This window comes from Triticum dicoccoides, chromosome 6B (genome assembly GCF_002162155.2).
Source record: "Triticum dicoccoides isolate Atlit2015 ecotype Zavitan chromosome 6B, WEW_v2.0, whole genome shotgun sequence".
Classification (NCBI taxonomy): domain Eukaryota; kingdom Viridiplantae; phylum Streptophyta; class Magnoliopsida; order Poales; family Poaceae; genus Triticum; species Triticum dicoccoides.
This window is the reverse complement of record NC_041391.1, coordinates 514980666-515001990: the sequence shown is the minus strand read 5'-3', so window position 1 is coordinate 515001990 and position 21325 is coordinate 514980666. Positions and strand designations below refer to the sequence as shown.

Below are 21325 nucleotides of genomic sequence, written 5' to 3'. Positions count from 1 at the left end.
ACCGCCCCTACTACGTCCCTTAGTGCCGCAAAACCCGACACAAGAAATTCGTTCGAGAATCGAGGTGGAAGTAGCCCAGACGCACAGCAGTACTACGGCTAAAAAACCCAAGCGGTACTACTGCTCTGAGAGCGGTACTACCGCTGTGGAGTTTCAGCGGTACTACCGCTGTGGACGCGGTACTACCGCTAGGGCAGAGCAGAGCATAGTAAGGGGAAAACAGCAGCTCCAGAGATGCGGAAGGAAAGACGACGGGTGTGATAAGGATGTGTACGTGTGATTCCACCCAAGTCTTACCTAAACGGATCCCCTCTTGATAGTGCGGTGACTCCTACGAAACTAGTCCACCAACAACGAAACGAAGGAGCTACACCGTCTTGACTTACAACACCGAAGGGAGGAAATCATCTCGTGCCAATGGATGAATCTCTGAAAGAACTAAATGCACATGATTAGTCCGCACAAGCATTGTCATCAATCACCAAAACATATTGGGAATAAATATGCCCTTACAACGCGGCTAATTGGCGTACTAGCCATCTGCCCACACACCATGTGTGGCATGAGCAGGAGGCAGCCCACATGGGTTGTGTGTGGACGAACATTAGAATTGTTCACACGTGTGGGCGTGGCTACTTCATGCCACGCGCCCAACAAAGTACTGTTCATCTCCATCCCGCGCGTGTGGCACGAAGCAAAAATGCCCACACATCCTGGTGCAGCTATGTTAGGTACTCCCGCGGGATGACGATTTAGTTGCCATCCGAGATGGCAGATGTAGTTATCCGGGGTTGGCAAATGTAGTTGTAAAAGCATGGCAGTTTTGGTCAACTATAGTTGCCATGTCTAATTTATGGTAGTTGACGTATGTAATCAAACCATAGTTGTCGTGTGTGATTAAGTACTTTCCACATATGGTCAAACAGTAGTTGCCATGTGTGTTTACCTAGTTGCCACGTGTAGTCCAACCATAGTTGCCATGTATGGTTAATCACATTTGCCATGTGTGTTCATCTGGTCGCCACGTACGCGCAACTGCAGTTGCCGTCTTGCAATGAATCATAGTTGCCATGTGTGCTTACCTAGTTGCCACGTACGCGTACCACATTTGCCATCCAACAACGTACAGGTGTCGTGTGGGCGAAATCAGTTCGCCCACACCCGCGTGGACTAGGTGTTGGCTATGTGGGCAGAAACTAGTTCGCCCACACAGCACAGCTGCCAAACCGCGTGCTGCGGGCGTGTGGGCGAACTCTCCAACGCTCACACACCAGACCCGTCCTACGTAGCACGCGAATTTTGCCTCAATGTGTCAAGATTCGTGCAAACTCGACTGAACGGTCATCCACGCGTGTGGGCGAGTTGCAAAACTGCCACACGTGTGGGCGTTAGTCTTTCCGTTTATTATTTCTCTAAACTGATACTAATGTCTCATTTATTATGGTGCAATATCATGATAGGATAATAGTATCCTCTCTTTCCTCTTTTATTGATATGTCATGCTGTCCATCTATATCTATAAACCAATATAAGATTCAAATGGGCAGATCAAACAAATCTCGACCATCAAATCAGGTCAATCCGGCGTCTCGGGTTGCTCGGATGATGAGCGCTCAACACAATTTGCATGCAGTTAATGTCCTCAAATATCGATTTCTACACAACACTTAAATAATATCCTACTCCCTCCGTCTAGGTGAGTAAGTCATCTTAGGTTGTGCACCGTGACCAAGGAGGAGGGAAAAACGAGAGACTTTAATGTTTATTTGCTAATTAATAGCATTGCATGCAATGAACTAACCACTGCATGTCGTGTTAGGTAGCCTCAAGTCATTAAAAACATGCACACCCCTCATCTCTCATTGGTTGATATGTCAAAAAACAAAAAACGAGATAGAAGTTAATGTACCGCGCCTAAGTGTTTTGGGATTATTTGGTTTTCGTAAGATGACTTATACACCTAGACGGAGGGAGTATCTAATATCAATGTGAAATTAATATACTCCCTCCGTCTAGGTGAGTAAGTCATCTTAGGTTGTGCACCGTGACCAAGGAGGAGGAAAAAACGAGAGAACTTAATGTTCATTTGCTAATTAATAGCATTGCATGCAATGAACTAACCACTGCATGTCGTGTTTAGTAGTCTCAAGTCATTAAAAGCATGCACACCCCACATCTTTTATTGGTTGATATGTCAAGAAACAAAAAACGAGGTAGAATTTAATGCACCGCGCCTAAGTGTTTTGGGATTATTTGGTTTTCGTAAGATGACTTACACACCTAGACGGAGGGAGTACTGCTTAATATTAGCATCGTACCAGTTTATTAGTTTGACTAGATGACTTACACACGGATGCATGATACTACCACGTGATGTCCCACTCAGGGCCGGCCCATAGGCCGGGCAAACGGGGCGCCCGCCCTGGGCCCCCGGAAGGCAGGGGCCCCGTCCCAGGTATTATTTCCTCTATAGGTAAGAAGCCCAGAAAAATAGCGACAGTAAAGAGGGCTCTCAGCGTCGATCCCGTGCCCTTTCCCGTGCTCCTCGACTCCTCTTCCCCAAAACAGCGCCGCCGTTCGCGTGTCATCTCCGATTCCAAGATCATCGCCGGCCATTAATGGAGATTAAAGGCGCAAATCGGCTCCCCAATCGTCTCTCCTTCCTTCTTCAAGGTTCTGCTCGTTTCCCATCAGCTAGACGTTGGAGAGGAGACAGTACGTGTCCTTCTTTTCCTCCTCCCCATGACCCCGTTCCCCCTGTCAATTATATAGGCGTGCCCTCCGACGAGGTGACGACTCCATATCTGACATCTCTTCTTCTTATCTTCTGCTCTTCAGACTTCTGTGGATCTAAGTTTCAACGCTCGGGAGCCAGGAGAACTGCTGAAGTGGAGAAGGGGGGAAAACAATTCAGTTCCTGGTGTTGTGTTCTTGTTCGTGCTGACTTCAACCTCCAGATCTACTGATTTGGCCACCTAAAACCACATTCAGGTGCTTTTGTTCCTTGTTTTAATCATTTTATGCTGCTTGTTCTTGTTTACTGAGATGTCCTCTAGAAAGCATTTATCTGGTAGTGCCAAAAGGAAGAGAAAAAAGGAAAAAGACAAAGAGGTAAAATCCCTGAAAGGATCACTTAACAATTTTTTCAGACCTGTTAGTTCTTCTACGGATCCCCTGGAATTGGCCATAGTAAGTGTTGAAGAACAACCAACTGATAATACAAATTCTACTGATGATGATATGAATGAGGGTAATAACAATTCCAGTGAGCACGAACATGTAACTCATTCACCGCATGTCGATAAACAACAACCATTCACTGTTGACATTTTTTATCCACGAAACTGGGATAATCTGGATGATAAGGCTAGGGACATTTTAGTTGAGAAGGGTCCCGTAAAAAATGATGGCAAGTTCTTGCAGTAAAGCTATATCCTTCTTTGGAATTGTGCAACGAATTTATGTTTTATTTTCAAGTTCCACAAAAAGATGGAAAGTTTTACTTGACCATATTCCTAGTTTAACCGTGAAAGGTTTGTCTAATACTCGGTGGGAGAGTCGAATCAAAAGTGTAAAAGCTATTAGATATCAAGCTCCACAATTAAGGCTAGCTTTGTCCGAGTTATGTAAAATTTGTGATGATGACAAGTCAAGGAGCGACGCAAAGTTTTTATTTGATGCACTTGGTAGTTTTGAGTTTTTACTTGGCATGGTTATTTGACATGATATATTATTTGTTGTAAACTTGGTGAGCAAGAAGTTGCAGTCTGCATCTATGTGTGTCGACTCTACCTTGCAGCAAATTGAAGGCGTAATGCACTTTTTTGATAAGTACAGAGATGAAGGATTTGCATCTTGTTTGACTATCGCCAAAGGTCTTGCAATTGACATGGGCATAGAACCATCATTTCCAATAAAACGTAATGTTACTAGGAAGAAACAATTTGATGAACCTGATAACGAAGAAGAAGTTCTACAAGCCGAGAAGGCGTTCGAAGTCAATTATTTCTTAGTTGTGGTTGATATTGCAAAGGTCTCTTTGACAACTAGGTTCAAAGAACTCAAAGTGTTCAAAAATATATTTGGCTTCTTACTTAGCTCGAAAGACATGAAGTTATTGGATGATGTTGAATTATGCAAATGTTGTGCTAAGTTTGTAGAAACATTTTCACGAAATGGTTCATGCGATGTTGAGTTAGATGATCTTTTTTCTGAATTAAGACTGCTGCAAATGACTTTACCAGAGTCAGATTTGCCATTGCATGCTATGGAGATTTTTGAGTTTGTTAGAGATATTGACTGTTTTCCAAATGTTTTAATTGCTTATCGAATTTTGTTCACTATACCAATGACTGTAGCATCAGCAGAGCGTAGCTTTTCGAAGTTGAAATTGTTAAAGAACTATTTGAGGTCAACAATGTCACAAGAACGATTAAATGGTCTTGCTACTTTATGTATTGAGAAAGATAAGTTGGATGAAATAAATGTTGATGCAATAATCGATGACTTTGCTTCTAGAAGTGTTAGACGAATTTCCAAGTTCTAGTGTAGACGTGAAATGCTCAGTTTCCTTTACTATGCCTTGAGCAGGAATGTTTGGAAGAATTGAGTTATTATCCTGGTGAAGAACTTTGGAGTGAAGAACATGGCCAATTGGGGAGGATCCAGAAACAAATGTAAGTTCATGCCTAACTTTTTATCTGATGGTAACACAAAAGATATAAGTAGCGACCAGTTTTGATAGGAACTTTTGTTTTGCAGAACAAAATGAAGTCTCCAATTAAATTTAGGAATGCAAGCTTTTGGGGAAACCAAGCTTTTGTCGAACTGCATCATTTCATTGCTATCATGATGTAGTTCACTTGATCAAATAATAAATTATATTGTCAGTTTTAGTGTGCAAATTAAGATCATCAGACTATGCTATGTACTGGATATTACTTTGCTTTTGAAATATAAATATTTTGAGCTTTTGAGTAAACACAAGGCCCCTTATTGGTGTCCTGCCCAGGGGCCCCGTATATCTATGGGCCGGCCCTGGTCCCACTGCGAAAGAGGCCGGGTGGACGGGCCAGAACGAAAGCAAAGCTACGTAGAGCACGCCACAGTGTGGACCTACTCGGTTCTCACCGGGCCAGCCGATGGAGCATCAGTCCGCCGTCCAAGCCTCAGGCGGGCCAACACGCACACCCACGTCCCAACTAACTACCGCCGCCCGAGGCAACACCCACACTCGTCGAGCTTTCCGCGTTATTCCCCTCCCCACTCGTCTCCCTCCTCCCCTGACTGGCTGACCAGCCTTTATATAAGAGCCCCACTACCACTGTGTGTCACCCGGCCTCTCCCGACTCCCGTGCCTCCGCTCTGCCCTGCCCCGCGACCCACGCGCACGCCTCGCACGCCTGGACGGACGGACCACCTCCAAGCCAGCCAAGATCGACGCCATGGGCTTCCCCGTGGGATACTCGGAGCTGCTGCTCCCCCGGCTGCTCCTGCAGGCGCTCCTCCTCCTCGGCCACCTCCACCGCTTCCTCCTCTGGGCCTTCCACGCCGTGGGCCTGGGCGACCTCATCGACCTCGGCGGCAGCGCGCCCACGGCGGAGGAGGCGCAGTGGCACGCGCACCACGGGGCAGCGCCCTCGCCCTCGCTGCAGCACCGGCGGCCCGACTTCCGCGCGCTGCCGCCGATGGCCGCCGTCGAGGAGGCGCTCCCCGTGCTGCGGTTCGACGAGCTGGTGGCGTCCTCCCCGTCCGTGTGCGGGGACGGCGACTGCGCCGTCTGCCTCTGCGGCATCGGCGGCGGCGACGAGGTGCGGCGGCTGTCCAACTGCCGCCACGTCTTCCACCGCGGCTGCATCGACCGCTGGATGGGGCACCAGCAGCGCACCTGCCCGCTCTGCCGCGCCCCGCTCATGCCCGGCGACGCGCTCTCGGCCGACCTCCCGGACGCCTCCGACTACGACATGTCCTACCCGTCCCCGCTGCCGCTGGCGGCCACCCCCACCCTGCTGCGCCCGCACGAGCTGCTGCTCAACGGCCTGGGCGGCTTCCAGTGAGGAGGCTGGTGAGCTCTGAAGCCAGCGCGCTGACTTGTACATAGGCGCCACGGAGAAACGGAGAAGACCGCCGGAGATCAATCATTCTAAACAAAGAGTAGAGTACTCCTAGGAGCTATGTAGGCCGATTCCATCTTCCAAGCCTGTGGAGCTGTGGATCTTTTTTTGCAGATCGAAGCAACTTGTCGAGCTATGATTTGAATATCGTGTTTGCCACATTCGGGTCGTCTCCCGATCTTCCCATTCCTTCCCCTTTCTAGCGCGCAGCCACGATCTGCTGCAGCACATGAGATGCGGCGAGACCAAGAAAGTCTCACTCGCGCAGATGCTTCTTCGGACCTTCCCGATTCGCTCGCGCCGACGCGTGATCGTGCTTGACCTATCTGGCAGGTAAAGGACATGAATACAACATGTAGCCCGTCAATGCGCAGCGTAGGTCTCGACAGTGATAGATCACTGGCGGCCCCGGCCTTGGCCGGACAGACACCACTGATTATTTTTATCTCAGGTAGCTGCGCCGATCATTCGTAAACGGATACAGTGGCTCATTGTTAAAGCCGCCACCGTGTCCGTGTCTGTGCCCCCATGAACAAAGCAAGAAATTGTGGAAGCTGCCTCCTTTCCTTCCTGCTACACTGCTTTTCCACGAGACGGGACGGACTAGTAACAGCCAAGGCCAATCACAATGCCACAAGGGGTTGTGACTTGTTTGGAAACGAGTGAGCTTATTTTTAGGGGATGGAAATGAGCGAGCTAATTATTAGTCGCGGTGCATGCTCCGAATGAACCGGGTCGAGGACTGGCGAACGGGAATAGAGACGGGAAGCCTTGGGTCCACAGGTATCGCCATCGCATACATGGGACGTTGAGGTTTTGGGCCAACATGCTTTCGACGTGCCATTACACGGGTGGCCTACGCGCCTAATTTTTGTATCCAAGAAAGTGACAAATATCCGCATGATTTTGTTTTCTGAAAGGAATAATTAAACTCAAAAGTGTAAAATACACTCACACTCGCGGTTCTTCATTTCAAGATAAACGAAGGATGGATGTACTTCTAACCTCTACGAGATGCACGCGGCCAAATTATATTTACATGATGCTTAAGACGTTGATCGAGGTGACTTATAAATAGTTCTCTGTGCTGTGAGGAGCAGCTGGCTCAAAATTGTAGCCCTGGTTTTATGAAATAAAACTCTCTTGTAAATAGCAACGCATGGACGCGTGTCGACGCACCAGCCTTACAAGTTACTTCCTCCCTTTCACTATGTAGGGCGTGTAACTTTTGGCACGAAAATTAGGGTAAATCTGGTCGTAAGTCAAAGCCATGGTTAAAGAAAGTTTTCTACATGATATCCTTTAACAAATGTAGTTAGCTGATCCACGATTAGCCATGATTAGAGCATCGAGAATCATGGTTGACAAATCCGGCACATTAAACGTTCATGGGTGCGTCTGGGTGCGTCCGCGCATAGTGATTGAGCAATACACAAATTACCACGTCCAATTCCGTGTATCTTAAATCCGTTACCCTATATCGACACTAAATCATGCAATATAAATAGGAGATAAATAAAACTACATTGATCATCAAATGAAAATAGAAACATACATAGAAAGGCACATTCCGATCACCAAAAAATCACCAACAGATCTCCACAGTTCACATAATTCACATAAATGATGAACAAATTTAAACTAGATTACTAAATACTTGAAATTAAAACGAAGACGGCAGAGCTTCACCACTTTGGCCCTTTGCCTTTCCGGTCGGCAGTGTTGCTGTAGGTGTTCGGGTATGCGTCCTCGGCAGCAGGTGAGTCATCGGAGCCGTCCTCGGAGCTATCAGGGGAAGAGGAGAGGATGGTGTATCCCTTCATCCTCCAGACGACGTGGTCTTGTTTTTGCTTGATCTTGGCCACCCGCGTCGTCTCCACCACTACTTCCGACGCCTCGTGCAGATTGCTCCAGGCCCAGCCGGAGTGCCTTTGTGTTCTTCCTCCGGAGCCGATAGGCGTCCGTCTCCGCCGTCGTAAGTGACCGATAGTAGCTCCACGCGAGGAGCCACTCCTCCTCGTCGGGCACCACCGGCATCTCGCGGTGGCAACTGGAAGACGACACGATCGCCTCCTATGCGGCCGCCCTTGCCCTTGCCCGCTTCCTCTTGGGGCGGGCGACACGCACCTCTAATTCCAACGTGCATGTCCGCGGCACCAGCGGAGCAGGCACTAAAAACCACCGCTGCTCTTGCAGAGCAGCGCCCGGAGGGGGAGGAGGTCAGAGGGGCGGCATGGATTGAGCTACCCATGCGAAGCAGCATGCAGGGTGGGACGGGTCAGCTTCGGCATTGGCACTGCAGCCACGAGCAATAGGCGGCATCGCAGCAGATCCGGAATGGTCGCCCTTGTCCACGAGTAGTAGATCTAGAACTGCCAGCTCATCCTCGTCGCAGCCGCATCACGGGGGAATGCGTCCCAGTCGCCGGAGCCGCCGGAGTGACTGTCGGTGTTGGACATTGTCGGCGTCAAAACCGGCGGATCTCGGGTAGGGGGTCCCGAACTGTGCGTGGTAACAGGAGGCGGGGGACACAATGTTTACCCAGGTTCGGGCCCTCTCTATGGAGGTAATACGCTACTTCCTGCTTGATTGATCTTGATGATATGAGTATTACAAGAGTTGATCTACCACAAGATCGTAGAGGCTAAACCCTAGAAGCTAGCCTATGATTATGATTGTTGTTGCCCTACGTACTAAACCCTCCAGTTTATATAGACACCGGAGGGGGCTAGGGTTACACAGAGTCGGTTAAAGAGAAGGAAACCTACATATCCGAATTGCCAAGCTTGCCTTCCACGCAAAGGAGAGTCCCACCCGGACACGGGACAAAGTCTTCAATCTTGTATCTTCATAGTCCAACAGTCCGGCATAAGCATATAGTTCGGCTGTCCGAGGACCCCCTAATCCCGGACTCCCTCAGTAGCCCCTGAACCAGGCTTGAATGACAATGAGTCCGGCGCGCAGATTTCCTTCAGCATTGCAAGGCGGGTTCCTTCTCCGAATACTCCAAAGAAGATCTTGAACACAAGGATCATGTCCGGCTCTGCAAAACAAATTCCACATACCACCGTAGAGAGCACAATATTCCACAAGTCTAATCCGCTGACAACTTTTTCATAGCGTGACATCACGCCGCGGTCCGGTCTATATGAACCGTTTTCCTCAACCTGCTGCCGCACATCTTGCGAGGCGGTTTTATTGGCACGTCTTATCGAAGCAGAGATCGTGTCCCCTTATCACGGGATTCTCATCAATATGGGTGTGGGTAACCCAACCGCGTCATTAACACGGCGCTTGGGAAATAAGCGAGTTTTTAGGGCAAGTGGGGAGGCGCAGGATCCCTGCTGCCTTTATAAGGAGATAAGGACTCCCTTTTTTCACCCACGCCTTCTTCCTCTGCTCATCCGTTCTCTCTCGCTCGAGCTCCAGCGCCCAAGCATTCGTCTTCTCCGCCCACAAAGGACCTCCGAAAATGTCTGGATCCGGAGCCGGATGCACGTGGATGGTCTCCATCATTCGGGAGAAGGATGTCAAGAAACTTTGGGAGGCCGGGTACCTGGCCAAGAAGATTAGCCACCGCCTTCCGACGGGGAGACAAATTGTCCTTACTCCGGAGCCCCACGAGAGGGTTGTATTCCTCCTCACTTTATCCGCGGGCTAGGGTTTCCCCTCCACCCATTTGTTCGCGGCATTATGTATTAGTACGGGATCGATTTTCACGATCTATCCCCCAAATCCTTCATCAACATCTCGACATTCATCGCCGTGTGCGAGGCCTTCCTCCGCATCTCTCCACACTTTGGATTATGGTTAAAGATCTTCAATGTGAAGCCCAAGGTGGTGAGCGGCGAGCACGCAGAGTGCGGAGGAGCCATGGTGAGAAAGATGCCCAATGTTATATGGCCATCAGGTACCTTCAATGATTCCTTCAAAGGGTGGCAACAAGAATGGTTCTATGTCACTGAACCACGCTGCACAAAATGGGTCGCAGCTCCCAAATTCTGATCTGGAGCTCCACTGCGGCTTATGTCTTGGCCCAAAAAGGGCCTGAATTGGTCTTCGCCAGATGAGTTGTCGGTGCTCCAGACGTGCGTCAAGGGTATGGAAGACAAGAATATCAAACTTGTCAATGTAGTCCAGGTGATGTTAGTTCGTCGGATTCTCCCTTGTCAACACAAGGCTTGCAATTTATGGGAATTCGACCCGGCCAAGCACCAGGCCCTATCTGGGCTTTTCGACTCATCACACAAACACATCTGGAAGGTGCTCTTTAAGTCCGGCAAATCATGGCCGAATGCAGCCGAGGACCGCGGGTACCAACTGTCTCGACCCGCGAGTTCGGTAAGTTTTCGTATCTTGGCAAGTCATATGCTTTATCTGCATAATCCGAGGGAAATGCATAATGTGTTTTTCCACAACCCTCCTAGGGCTGGATGAAGAAGGCGGGGTGGATCTACTGCCCAACCCCACTGCCAGAAGAACCAGCCGGCCCACTTCTGACGAAGATGCTGGTCTCGGCGCCTTATAAGGTACCGAAGAAGAAAGCCGAGAAAGAATCCAAAGAGACTAGGGGCGGCCTTCGTCGCTGAGGCACTTCGGACACAATATCCAAAGACTCCGATGCCCGCTATTCCTCTAGAGAGGACGAGGAGGAGGAGGGAAGTCAATCCCCCCCAGCTAGGGGGAGGAAGAAACGGGCGACCTCCACACACTTGGAGTCTAAGTCGCCCAAGAAGGGCAAGACTCCTGTTCCGGAGGAATCCACCACTACCGCCGACAATAGCCCGGAGTGGGATCCCAGGGTCCAGCCCCTGGTGAAATCGTGAGTATATAAAATCCGGACACGTTTGCGCATCCAGACTCACTATTGCATGACGTTTAATCATTGAGCCACACCTTTTTTGCAGTCCGGCGAGGTCCCGCGTCGAACAATCCTCATCGGAGGATTTACTGGGCTCGGATGCTATGGACAACGGGACACCCCCGAAGGTCCCCTCCCCAAAACACGTGAACGACACTGAGGCATCGTCCCAGAGGAACTCAGGCCAAGGAGGGGGTGAAAAGACCGTCAAGGCGGCGCCAGGGGGTCAAACTTCAGTGGCCGGACACACGGGAGAAAAGGCTCCCATGGACACCGACGGCGGGGGCTATCTCGAATTCGGCCCCCAGCCGGACACAATTCCAAAGATCGATACGTCTCCAGAATCAGGCAGGCGGCCTCCCTCGACGGGAGGGGGTGCGCCTGTTCCACCGGCGACATCTGCCCAACCAGAGGTGTCGGATACCTTATCAGCGGCGCTGAAGAGCGCCTCCGTCGTTGAAGAACACCGTGCCCTTATGGGTGCGGTGATTGAGAAGATTCAGTCCACCGAGAGCGGGCTGAACGAAGCATGTATCAGCCTTATAACTGGCTTTGAGGTATGTTGTGAGGTTTTAAAGAGTGTTATTACTAAACAATATAACTCAGCTAGCTAGAAGCCTCCACAGTGATTTGATGTTTTTAGCCGTTGGATCGCTGTTATGTATGCACAAGATTTCTCTCTGGTCGTTCACGTACTCAGGACGTTTCGCGGGCTGCTGCTTCGCATAATGAGCTCGGGCTTCTCTCCATAATCGGGCCCATAAAATCAAAGGACCGGGTCAGTCAAACGTGCAAACACTTCTTCATGGACATGTTAACAGGCCAGGTCCTCCAAGGTTTTCTGTTGCCCAGCCATATCCATCCCTCTTTGCCTTCGTCCGACATGCGCTGCTGCCGTCCTCTGTCCCTTCTGTGCTCCTCTGTCCGTTTGCACATTTGAGATGCGCCGCCGTCGTACTCTGTCCCGTCGGCAAGCTTGTCCTCTGTGTCGGTGCCCTCCTCCCATGATGTACTCTTCCTCTGTAGTGTTTTTTAATGTCGTGTCTTGTAGCGTTCCTCCCTGGTGGTTGTGATGGTCGCTCAACAAGTCGTGGCGTCCATCACTGGTTGTCCTCCTTAATCTGCCTCCATGCCTTTGCAGCTGTACCGCGACCCGACTCTGCATCTTGATCTGAATTCAAGGGTAAGGTAGACCTTCTCCCCACCTTTGTTGTAGTTTTCATATCAGCCGAGCCTCTACATGTGAACTGAAGCATTTCTTAATCTTCCACAAGTATCCAGTTTGAAGCCTAGCCATGCAGAAGATTAATGAGACACTTTCTGACAATAATTTGACAGGAACCATGCAGGCAAGTTCAGTTGCACGGAAGCACTACACGGGTGTAAAATTCTGTAGTCATGGAGTAGTATTTTGGACATAGATAATGTGACATTTACCTTCGTTGTTCCAAGTGTTTTTTAATAAGTTATCCTTTCAATGGGATAGTTTGAATCTTCAGTTTGTGGCCTTCTACGCCATTGTACATATTCTGTACTGGGTTGGAGAAGAAAGTGGCCGATGGTGTAAAAAATTATTCCATGAATGCCCCCTTGATGCATGAGATTAAAAGTTATTTAAACGGTACATGGAGACAATAACTGAGATAAGCATTGTCTATTTTTCCTTATTAGGATTCTACCCTCACCCATGCTGTGAATCATGATGTGTTGTCAAAAAAATAAGGGCGGGCGCGGCAACGCGCGCCACCATGATCTAGTAGTATAGGTAGTAGCCCCTGATACACTGTTCGGTGTTTGAAAGAAAGAACGGGATAGAGGATCAAAAACATGTTTGCAGGAGACTCACCTTATGGAACCTCTCCCTCCCCCTCTTTTCTTATAAGCAGGCGTCTGTAGCGACTGCCGCCTCTCATACTGTGGAAGTATCCGGACTGAAGCAGAGTCTGGAGCGGGCCGAAGAAGAACTTGGCCAATTGAAAAAGCAGTTCGAGGATAAACAAGGTATGTAATAAACCTTGGTCGCGTTCAGCGCGAATGAATAATTGATATGATGAAAATATTTTCATGATGTGCTCTAGGGGCGACGGCCGAAGTCGAGGCTCTTAAGAAGGCTGTGGCCGAGGCCGAGAAGAAGGCAGCCATAGAGTAGGCTCTTCACGAAAAGCACGAGGCTAGGACTATTGAAGCTAGGCGAGAGCTCCAAGAAGCCGTGAAGAAATGCGAGACCTTGGAGCAGAGTTTAACAAAGAAAGAATCTGAACTCACCAAGGCTCGTCAAGCCACACGCGATACCCGGGGGGAAGTCCAAGGCGCCCTGCAGGAAATCCAGGAGGAGAGGAAGATCGCGGTGGGTGAGGCTTTTTCTATGTAAAGCAAGTATTTGAAGGGAGAAAATCACGTTACTAATTTGAATTCGGATTTCTCCCGGGGTATTTGCGGAGCTGCCATGCAGCGTATCTGATGCCGCACAATTTTACCGAGCCGAAGAAAGGAGCACTGCGGAGAAGCTCTTTTGGTTGCAGTATCTGGCACCAGAGTATCCAGTGCTCTTTGTCGATCAACTGAAGCAGCTGATTGAACTGCATAAGGCGGCCGAACTAGCCATGAAGGATTTAATTATCCGACTATGGCCTGCCGAGCCGATTCCCAGCAGCTTCTTCGGGCTTGTGAAGCGGCTTGTGAGTGCCTGCCCTCGACTTGAAGTCATCAAGCGGTCGGTCTGTAAGCACCTGATCGGAAGGGAAAGCCGGTCCATCGCATGCTGCATTAGTTATCGCATAGTGCGGACGAAATCCTTAAAGATTTTGTAACCTCTTGAACAGCTGACCAGTTCTCACCATATCATGACAGTCAGTTTTCGGCTTTCTCTACTGAGGCGCTCGTCCGAAAAAATGGGACACAATTGCAGTAGTTCTCCCTTTACTACCCTAGCCGATATAGCGGAACGTAGGGTAGCAAGCACAGGAGCCAGGCAACCCAACTATTGACCCAAGACATGATTCGGAGCCGATGCATATAGTGCTATAAGTTCGGGGTGCCGAACGACCGTGAAGGTGTTCGGACTTTATTGCCGTATTGTGGGTACAACGAGGCCCCTTGCATATTAAGGCATATCGTAGTATACAGAGGCCATTTGACAAAGAGTGTTAATAAGAAACAGCAACAAATAAGCGTTATATAAAGCCACATGTTGTAATTGAATAATATGTCGATGTGTATGAGTATAGGTAATGTGATAAAAATAAATATGACTTCGGAACCTGTTGAGACCAGGGGGGAGGCTGTGTGCGGATCCGGGTTGTAATGGGATGGTCATCGAGGGGAATATCTAAGGATTCCCTTACGCTCTCAAGTTGTTTCCCTCCTTGATATATTCGTCCCCTCACGGGTCTGGTCACCATGTCATGGCCTACAAAAGTGGACCTGCAAAGAAAATGCGAAAAAGTTGGTGTGCCATGGAGCGGTTAAGCCGCATTGTGTGACCTATCCTAGCTTTGCCGCCGTCTACTGCCGGAGTGTTTAATTGAGCTCCTGACGAGCCGTGTGTAAGTGCATCTAGTGCCCCTTGATTTTGGTGTATTGAAGACTTATAGGTTAAGGGACTGATGCGTTTGTGAGTGTACATAGGTCTATAAGTCTATGAGGAGTTTGATATTTACAGAGAAAGTCGACCCCTAAAAATTAAGTTCTTCAACAAAAGACTTTGGATTTCTGAAGACTTTCTGAAGACTTTGAAACTGAAGAAATTGGTGTGACCTTGAAGACTTGGAATCCATTCGAGGAACATGAAGCATGAAGACTTTTGTTTTTGTAGTTTCATTTTCTCTTTCTTGAGTCATAGGAAACACCGTACTGTTAAAGGGGTCGAGGAAATACTAAGGAAAAATTTCTATGTGATGCTCAACTCAAAATCCTACACCTACCAATCCCTTCGAGTGAAGCCATTGGAAATCTCATACAGTTTAGTCATATTCTTCAGTGACAGAGACGAAGTTCTTCTGGTATCTGAGGAATTTGTTCTGACTGAGAAGTTAGGATTTCGCTAGTGCGGATTTCCTACACAGTGAGGAACATGATAGCCCTGAGGAATTTGAGAGTCAAATTTCTGACCATTGCTGTGCTATGCGTCAGCTGTCCCAAAATATCTACCCACCTAACGGTCATATCATTGAAGGGAATTTATCTCTTATCATGTCGGGCTGCTCCCTAGGTTATAAATAGCCGCCCCTTACAACCACTAGCTGGCTGGCTGCTCCGAGAGAAACTGACACTTGTCATTTGAGAGCATCCCATCCCTCGAGGACTTTGAGCGAAAATCATCAAGTGAGAAAAACCCAAACCCAAACACCTTCAAACCCAAAGTGATTGAGCATCATTAAAGAGATTGATCCTGCGTGGATCCGGCGCTTGTTACCTTTGAAGATTGTGCTTCTTCCAGACAGTTAGGCGTCATGGTCTAGAGCATCCAAGAGGAATTGTGGATCGCCGAGTGACCTAGTCTGTGAAGGTTTGGAAGTCACCTGAAGACTTACCGAGTGATTGGGCGAGGTCTGTGTTACCTTAGCTCAAGGAGAATACAGTGAGGAATGTGTGTCCGGGACTGTGTGTCCTCGAGTTTAAATACTCAGCCTCTCCAACCAGACGTACATCTGAGACAACAGTTGGAACTAGTCTACCAAATCATTGTCTTCACCAAGCTTACTGGTTCTATTTCCTCAACTCTTTCATTTCCTCATTTCTGTTGTTGTGTGCTTGTTCATATCTGTTTGAAGACTTTGACTAAAGAGTTTCTTAATTTCCTCAGTTCAATTTCTTCAGTCTGTCCGTCTTCATCCTGTGTTATCCTGTGCTTATGCTTTCTGTACTCTGTGCTTGTCTTCATTTCATCATGATGACTATGATTGTGTTCTGTTATGTTTACTTTTGAGTACTTATTCCGTTGCAGGTAGTTCTTCATTTAGGAATTTCCTCACCAGCAAATTTCTCAGTGAAGAATTCATAAAAATCGCCTATTCACCCCCCTTCTAGTCGATATAACGCACTTTCAATTGGTATCAGAGCAAGCTACTCCCTTGTTCTGTGTGAATTTGGTTTAACCACCTGGAGTTTTAGTTATGTCGACCGCAGGTATGATCAAGGCCTCTGCTGGGTGTCCTACCTTCGATGGAACGGACTACCCCTACTGGAAGAATAAGATGTGAATGCATCTTGAGGCAATTGATAATGATCTCTGGTATGTTGTGGAAAATGGTGTTCCCTCAGTCACACCTTCTCTGAATGCTACTGATGTGAAGAGATTCAAGCAACTCGATTCTCAAGCGAAGAATATCATATGTGGCCATCTGAGCAAAGGGCAATATGGAAGAGTGAGTGCTTTGGAAACTGCTAAGCTTATCTGGGATAGGTTGTCCAAAGTGAATGAAGGAGTCTCAACTCAACGTGACTCTCGTGTTGACGTTCTTTGCAATCTCTTCAACCGCTTCAAAAGACTCGACAATGAAAATGTTTATCAAACCTTCGATCGCCTCACTGACATCTCAAATGATCTTCAAGCGATTGGCACCACTGACATCACCGACCATGAGGTGGTGAAGAAATTGCTGAGATCGCTCGATTATTCATTTGATACTCTGGCACTGATGATTCAAGAACATGCTGATTACAAGTCACTTGATCCCGCTGATATCCTCGAGAGGCTAAATACTCATGAGTTCCAGCTTGCTAAGAAGAGAGATCTCTATGATTCGAGCTATGGCAGTTCACGTGATCTGAAGGCCAAGGCAGTCTCTGAGTCTGAAGATGAGGACTCTGCTAGCAGCCTTGGTGATCCTGAAGAACTGAGCCAGGAACTAGCACTGCTCGTGAAGAAATTTCAGAAGTTCTCAAGACGTGGTCGCTTTGGAAAATCCTCAAGGAGCAATGATTCCTCATCCAGTGACTACAAGAAGAGGCTATGCCACAAATGCAAGAAACCTGGTCACTACATTCAAGATTGTCCTCAGTGGGATAAGGAATCAAAGAAGAAGAAATACAAGGACTACAGTTCTGATGACGCAAAGAAGAAGAAGAAATCTTCAAAGTCTTCATCATCAAAATCCTAGAAGTCTTCATCACACAAGAAGAGCAGCTCCAAGAAGGCTCGGGCATTCATTGGCAAGGAAATGGACTCTGAGGCTGAATCTGAGGAACATGAGGACGAGGAGGCATCTGAGGAGTCCGAGTCTGGTGTGGCGAGCCTAGCTCTCGCTACTGCATTCGTCAGCAAGTCTATCTTCAACTCTGAAGAAAATGGCATCACCAACAAGGCTGATGAAGACAATGATGACTATGCTCCCACCTATTGCTTCATGGCAAAGGGTGCCAAGGTAACTAAATACGCCTCCTCTGAATCTAGTGAGGATGAATCTGATGAAAACCTCAAGCCCAGCTACTCTAAACTTGCTAAGATTGCTGTGAAACAATAAAAGGCTTTTGAAAAGGTTCAAAACATGCTAGATAAAAGTGATGATATGTTGGGTGAAGAAATGGATCGCACTAAAACCTTGACTGAAAATCTTTAGAGACTTCAGTCCAAGTTTGACAACCTTCAAGGTCATCATAACACTCTCTTATCTGATCACGAGAAGCTTTCTTATGAATTTCTTCAAAGAAAGCAAGATCTTGAGAAGCTAAGAGTGAGTTATGAAGATCTTCAGAAGGAGCGCGATTCATTACTTGCTCAACAAACCAGCTCTACTCAGGAAGAATTTGTTCCTCCATGTCTGAAGTGCATTGAACGTGAATCTGCTAATTCTTCACCTGAATGTTCAAATGCTTCTAATGCTACAAATTCTTCATCTGTCTCTGCTATCACTAATTCCCGATATGAAGACATTGCTAGTACCACTGATGATGCAGGGCTGAAGGAATTGTACATGACAGGGATGTACAAAAGCCTCAAAGGGCATCGGACTCTTTGTGATGTGCTTAAAAAGCAGATCCTCAACAGGAACCTTAGGAAAGAGGGTATTGCCTTTGAGAGGAAACTCAATGCTGATGGAACATATTGGAAGCCTGAGCAGTACCCCAAAACCACATGGGTTGCTGCAAAGGGACCTCTAGTTGATCCATCCAATTTATCTGGCTTTATATGTGAATCTCCTCATTCTTCTGATGAGTCATTTGACTCCAACTATAAACTGTTCAAAAATCAGAATGGTGAAGTATTTGCTAGATATGTTGGCACTAACTGCAGGAACGGATCCCCTATGAAGAAAATCTGGGTTCCCAAAAGTTGCCTTGAAAGTCTTCAGGTGAATGTCCTCATGACACCACCTGTGAAGAATAGGAACTCCAGATCAAATTCTTCATATGGACCAAATTCTTCACGTGGATAAAATTCCTCAAAAGGATCAAAGTCCTCATATGACCATCATCGTGCTAACCCCTCTGTTTCATAGGGTAGAGCTAAGGGCTATGAATATGAGCATTATTCTTCTAATCATTATGTTCATAAGTCCTCGAAGAATTTCTCTGCTTATTCATATGCTTATCCTAACCCCTCTTATGTGAAACAAAGTGGACTGGCTTCTATGCCACCTTTCTCATATGGTGCTCGCAGAGTGATGAATTCTTTGCCACCCCTTCAGATGAGGGTGGTGAAGAAAAAGAACTAATCTCTTATGCAGGGTCAGGTCTGCAGACGTGCTCAATGATACGTATCCAACGTATCTATAATTTTTGATTGCTCCATGCTACTTTACCTACTGTTTTGGACTATATTGGGCTTTATTTTCCACTTTCATGTTATTTTTGGGACTAACCTATTAACCGGAGGCCCAACCCAGAATTGCTGTTTTTTTGCCTATTTTAGTATTTCGGAGAAACAGAATATCAAACGGAGTCCAAACGGAATAAAACCTTCGGGAACGTGATTTTCTCACCGAACGTGATCCAGGAGACTTGGACCCTACTCCAAGAAGTGCCAGAGGCGGTCACGAGGGTGGAGGGCGCCCCCTGGGCGCGCCCCCCTGCCTCGTGAGCTCCCTGTTGCTCCACCGACATACTCCTTCCTCCTATATATACCTACGTACCCCCGTCAGATCAGATACGGAGCCAAAAACCTAATTCCACCGCCGCAACTTTCTGTATCCGTGAGATCCCATCTTGGGGCCTGTTCCGGAGCTCCGCCGGAGAGGGCATCTACCACGGAGGGCTTCTACATCAACACCATAGCCTCTCCGATGAAGTGTGAGTAGTTTACTTTAGACCTTCGGGTCCATAGCTAGTAGCTAGATGGCTTCTTCTCTCTTTTTGGATCTCAATACAATGTTCTCCCCCTCTCTTATGGAGATCTATTCGATGTAATCTTCTTTTTTGCGGTGTGTTTGTTGAGACCGATGAATTGTGGGTTTATGATCCAGCTTATCTATGAAAAATATTTGATTCTTCTCTGAATTCTTTTATGTATGATTGAGTTATCTTTGCAAGTCTCTTTGAATTATCCGTTTGGTTTGGCCAACTAGATTGGTAGTTCTTGCAATGGGAGAAGTGTTTAGCTTTGGGTTCAATCTTGCGGTGTCCTTACCCAGTGACAGAAAGGGTTGCAAGGCACGTATTGTATTGTTGCCATCGAGGATAACAAGATGGGTTTTTTATCATATTGCATGAATTTATCCCTCTACATCATGTCATCTTGCTTAAGGCGTTACTCTGTTTTAACTTAATACTCTAGATGCATGCTGGATAGCGGCCGATGAGTGGAGTAATAGTAGTAGATGCAGAATCGTTTCGATCTACTTGTTTTGGACGTGATGCCTATATACATGATCATACCTAGATAATCTCATAATTATTCGGTTTTCTATCAATTGCTCAAACAGTAATTTGTTCACCCACCGTAGAATACTTATGCTCTTGAGAGAAGCCACTAGTGAAACCTATGGCCCCCGGGTCTATTCTCATCATATCAATCTCCATTACTTTATTACTTGCTTTGTTTTTACTTTGCCTTTTACTTTTTACTTTGCATCTCTATATCAAAAATACCAAAAATATTATTTATCATCTCTATCAGATCTCACCCTCGTAAGTGACCGTGAAGGGATTAACAACCCCTAATCGCGTTGGTTGCGAGTAGCTATCGTTTTGTGTAGGTACGAGGGACTCGTGCGTGATCTCCTACTGGATTGATACCTTGGTTCTCAAAAACTGAGGGAAATACTTATGCTACTTTACTGCATCATCCTCTCCTCTTCGGGGAAATCCAATGCAGTGCTCAAGAGGTAGCACTCAAAACGTCTGAAGAATTTACTGGAGACCTGAGCATCGCCTGAAAGGACGCAAGCTAATCATGAAGAAATGAACTTTCATTTCTCACGTCCTCATACTGTTTTATCTGATCTATTGCTTGATGAAATTGATCCGATGATGTTGATGTCATATTCTTCACTGATGAAGTATATGAGTTCGTAAGTTGCACTAATTCATCTGCAGGATGATCAACCCAAAGCCAATGAGTGGATCCTCGATAGTGGATGTACAAATCACATGACTGGTGACAAGAATCTATTGATGGATGCTCCTTTATCACCGTCGCATCTGAAGCATATCATCTTCGCTGACAAAGGCAAAAGTCAGGTATTCGGTCTAGGTAAGGTTGCGATCTCAAAGGATCGACACATGGACAAAGTCATGCTTGTCGAGTCCTTAGGATACAACCTCATGTCTGTCTCAATGCTTTGTGATCTTGATATGGTTGTTGTTTTGGCAAATATCATTGTGTTGTGATCATGGAAGCTGACAATTCCAAAGTCTTCGAAGGCTTTAGGAGAGGAGACTTGTACATTGTTGATTTCTCTACAGGACCACAACCGGCCGTATGCCTACTTGCAAAAGCTTTAGAAGGCTGGCTATGGCATTGACGACTTGGTCATGCTGGCATGAGGAATTTGCACGCGCTCGCGAAGAAGAAGCATGTCATTGGCATTGAGAATTTCAAATTCCTTAAGGATCACTTATGCGGAGCCTGTGAAGCTGGAAAGATGACAAAGGCCAAGCATCCATCGAAGACTATCATGACTACCACTCGACCATTTGAGTTGCTTCACATGGATCTCTTTGGTCCTAATCATTATTCTGCTGTTACAAATGATGCATCTCTATATGGCTTTGTTATTGTTGATGATTATTCTCGTTACACATGGGTGCATATTGTCACTTACAAACATGAGGTGCAGGAAGTCTTCAAACGATTTTCCTCGAGGGCTTCAACCATCTTTGGTGTGAAGATCAAGCACATCAGAAGTGACAATGGGACCGAGTTCAAGAATTCTGATCTTGATGAATATCTTGATGAACTTGGTATTACTCA

General features: G+C 47.1%; 1 protein-coding gene across 1 annotated transcript; it reads left to right on the top strand.

Moving 5' to 3' along the window:
- Positions 1-5343: 5343 nt before the first annotated feature.
- Positions 5344-6272, top strand: LOC119320012 (E3 ubiquitin-protein ligase RHA1B-like). Its single transcript, XM_037594158.1, has one exon. The coding sequence runs from the start codon at positions 5445-5447 to the stop codon at positions 6054-6056; it is 612 nt and encodes a 203-aa protein (XP_037450055.1). The 5' UTR covers positions 5344-5444; the 3' UTR covers positions 6057-6272.
- Positions 6273-21325: the final 15053 nt, after the last annotated feature.

What these genes read in the sequence shown, in the direction of transcription:
- LOC119320012 (XM_037594158.1), top strand. Translation starts at nt 5,445, where the DNA reads ATGGGCTTCCCCGTGGGATACTCGGAGCTGCTGCTCCCCCGGCTGCTC.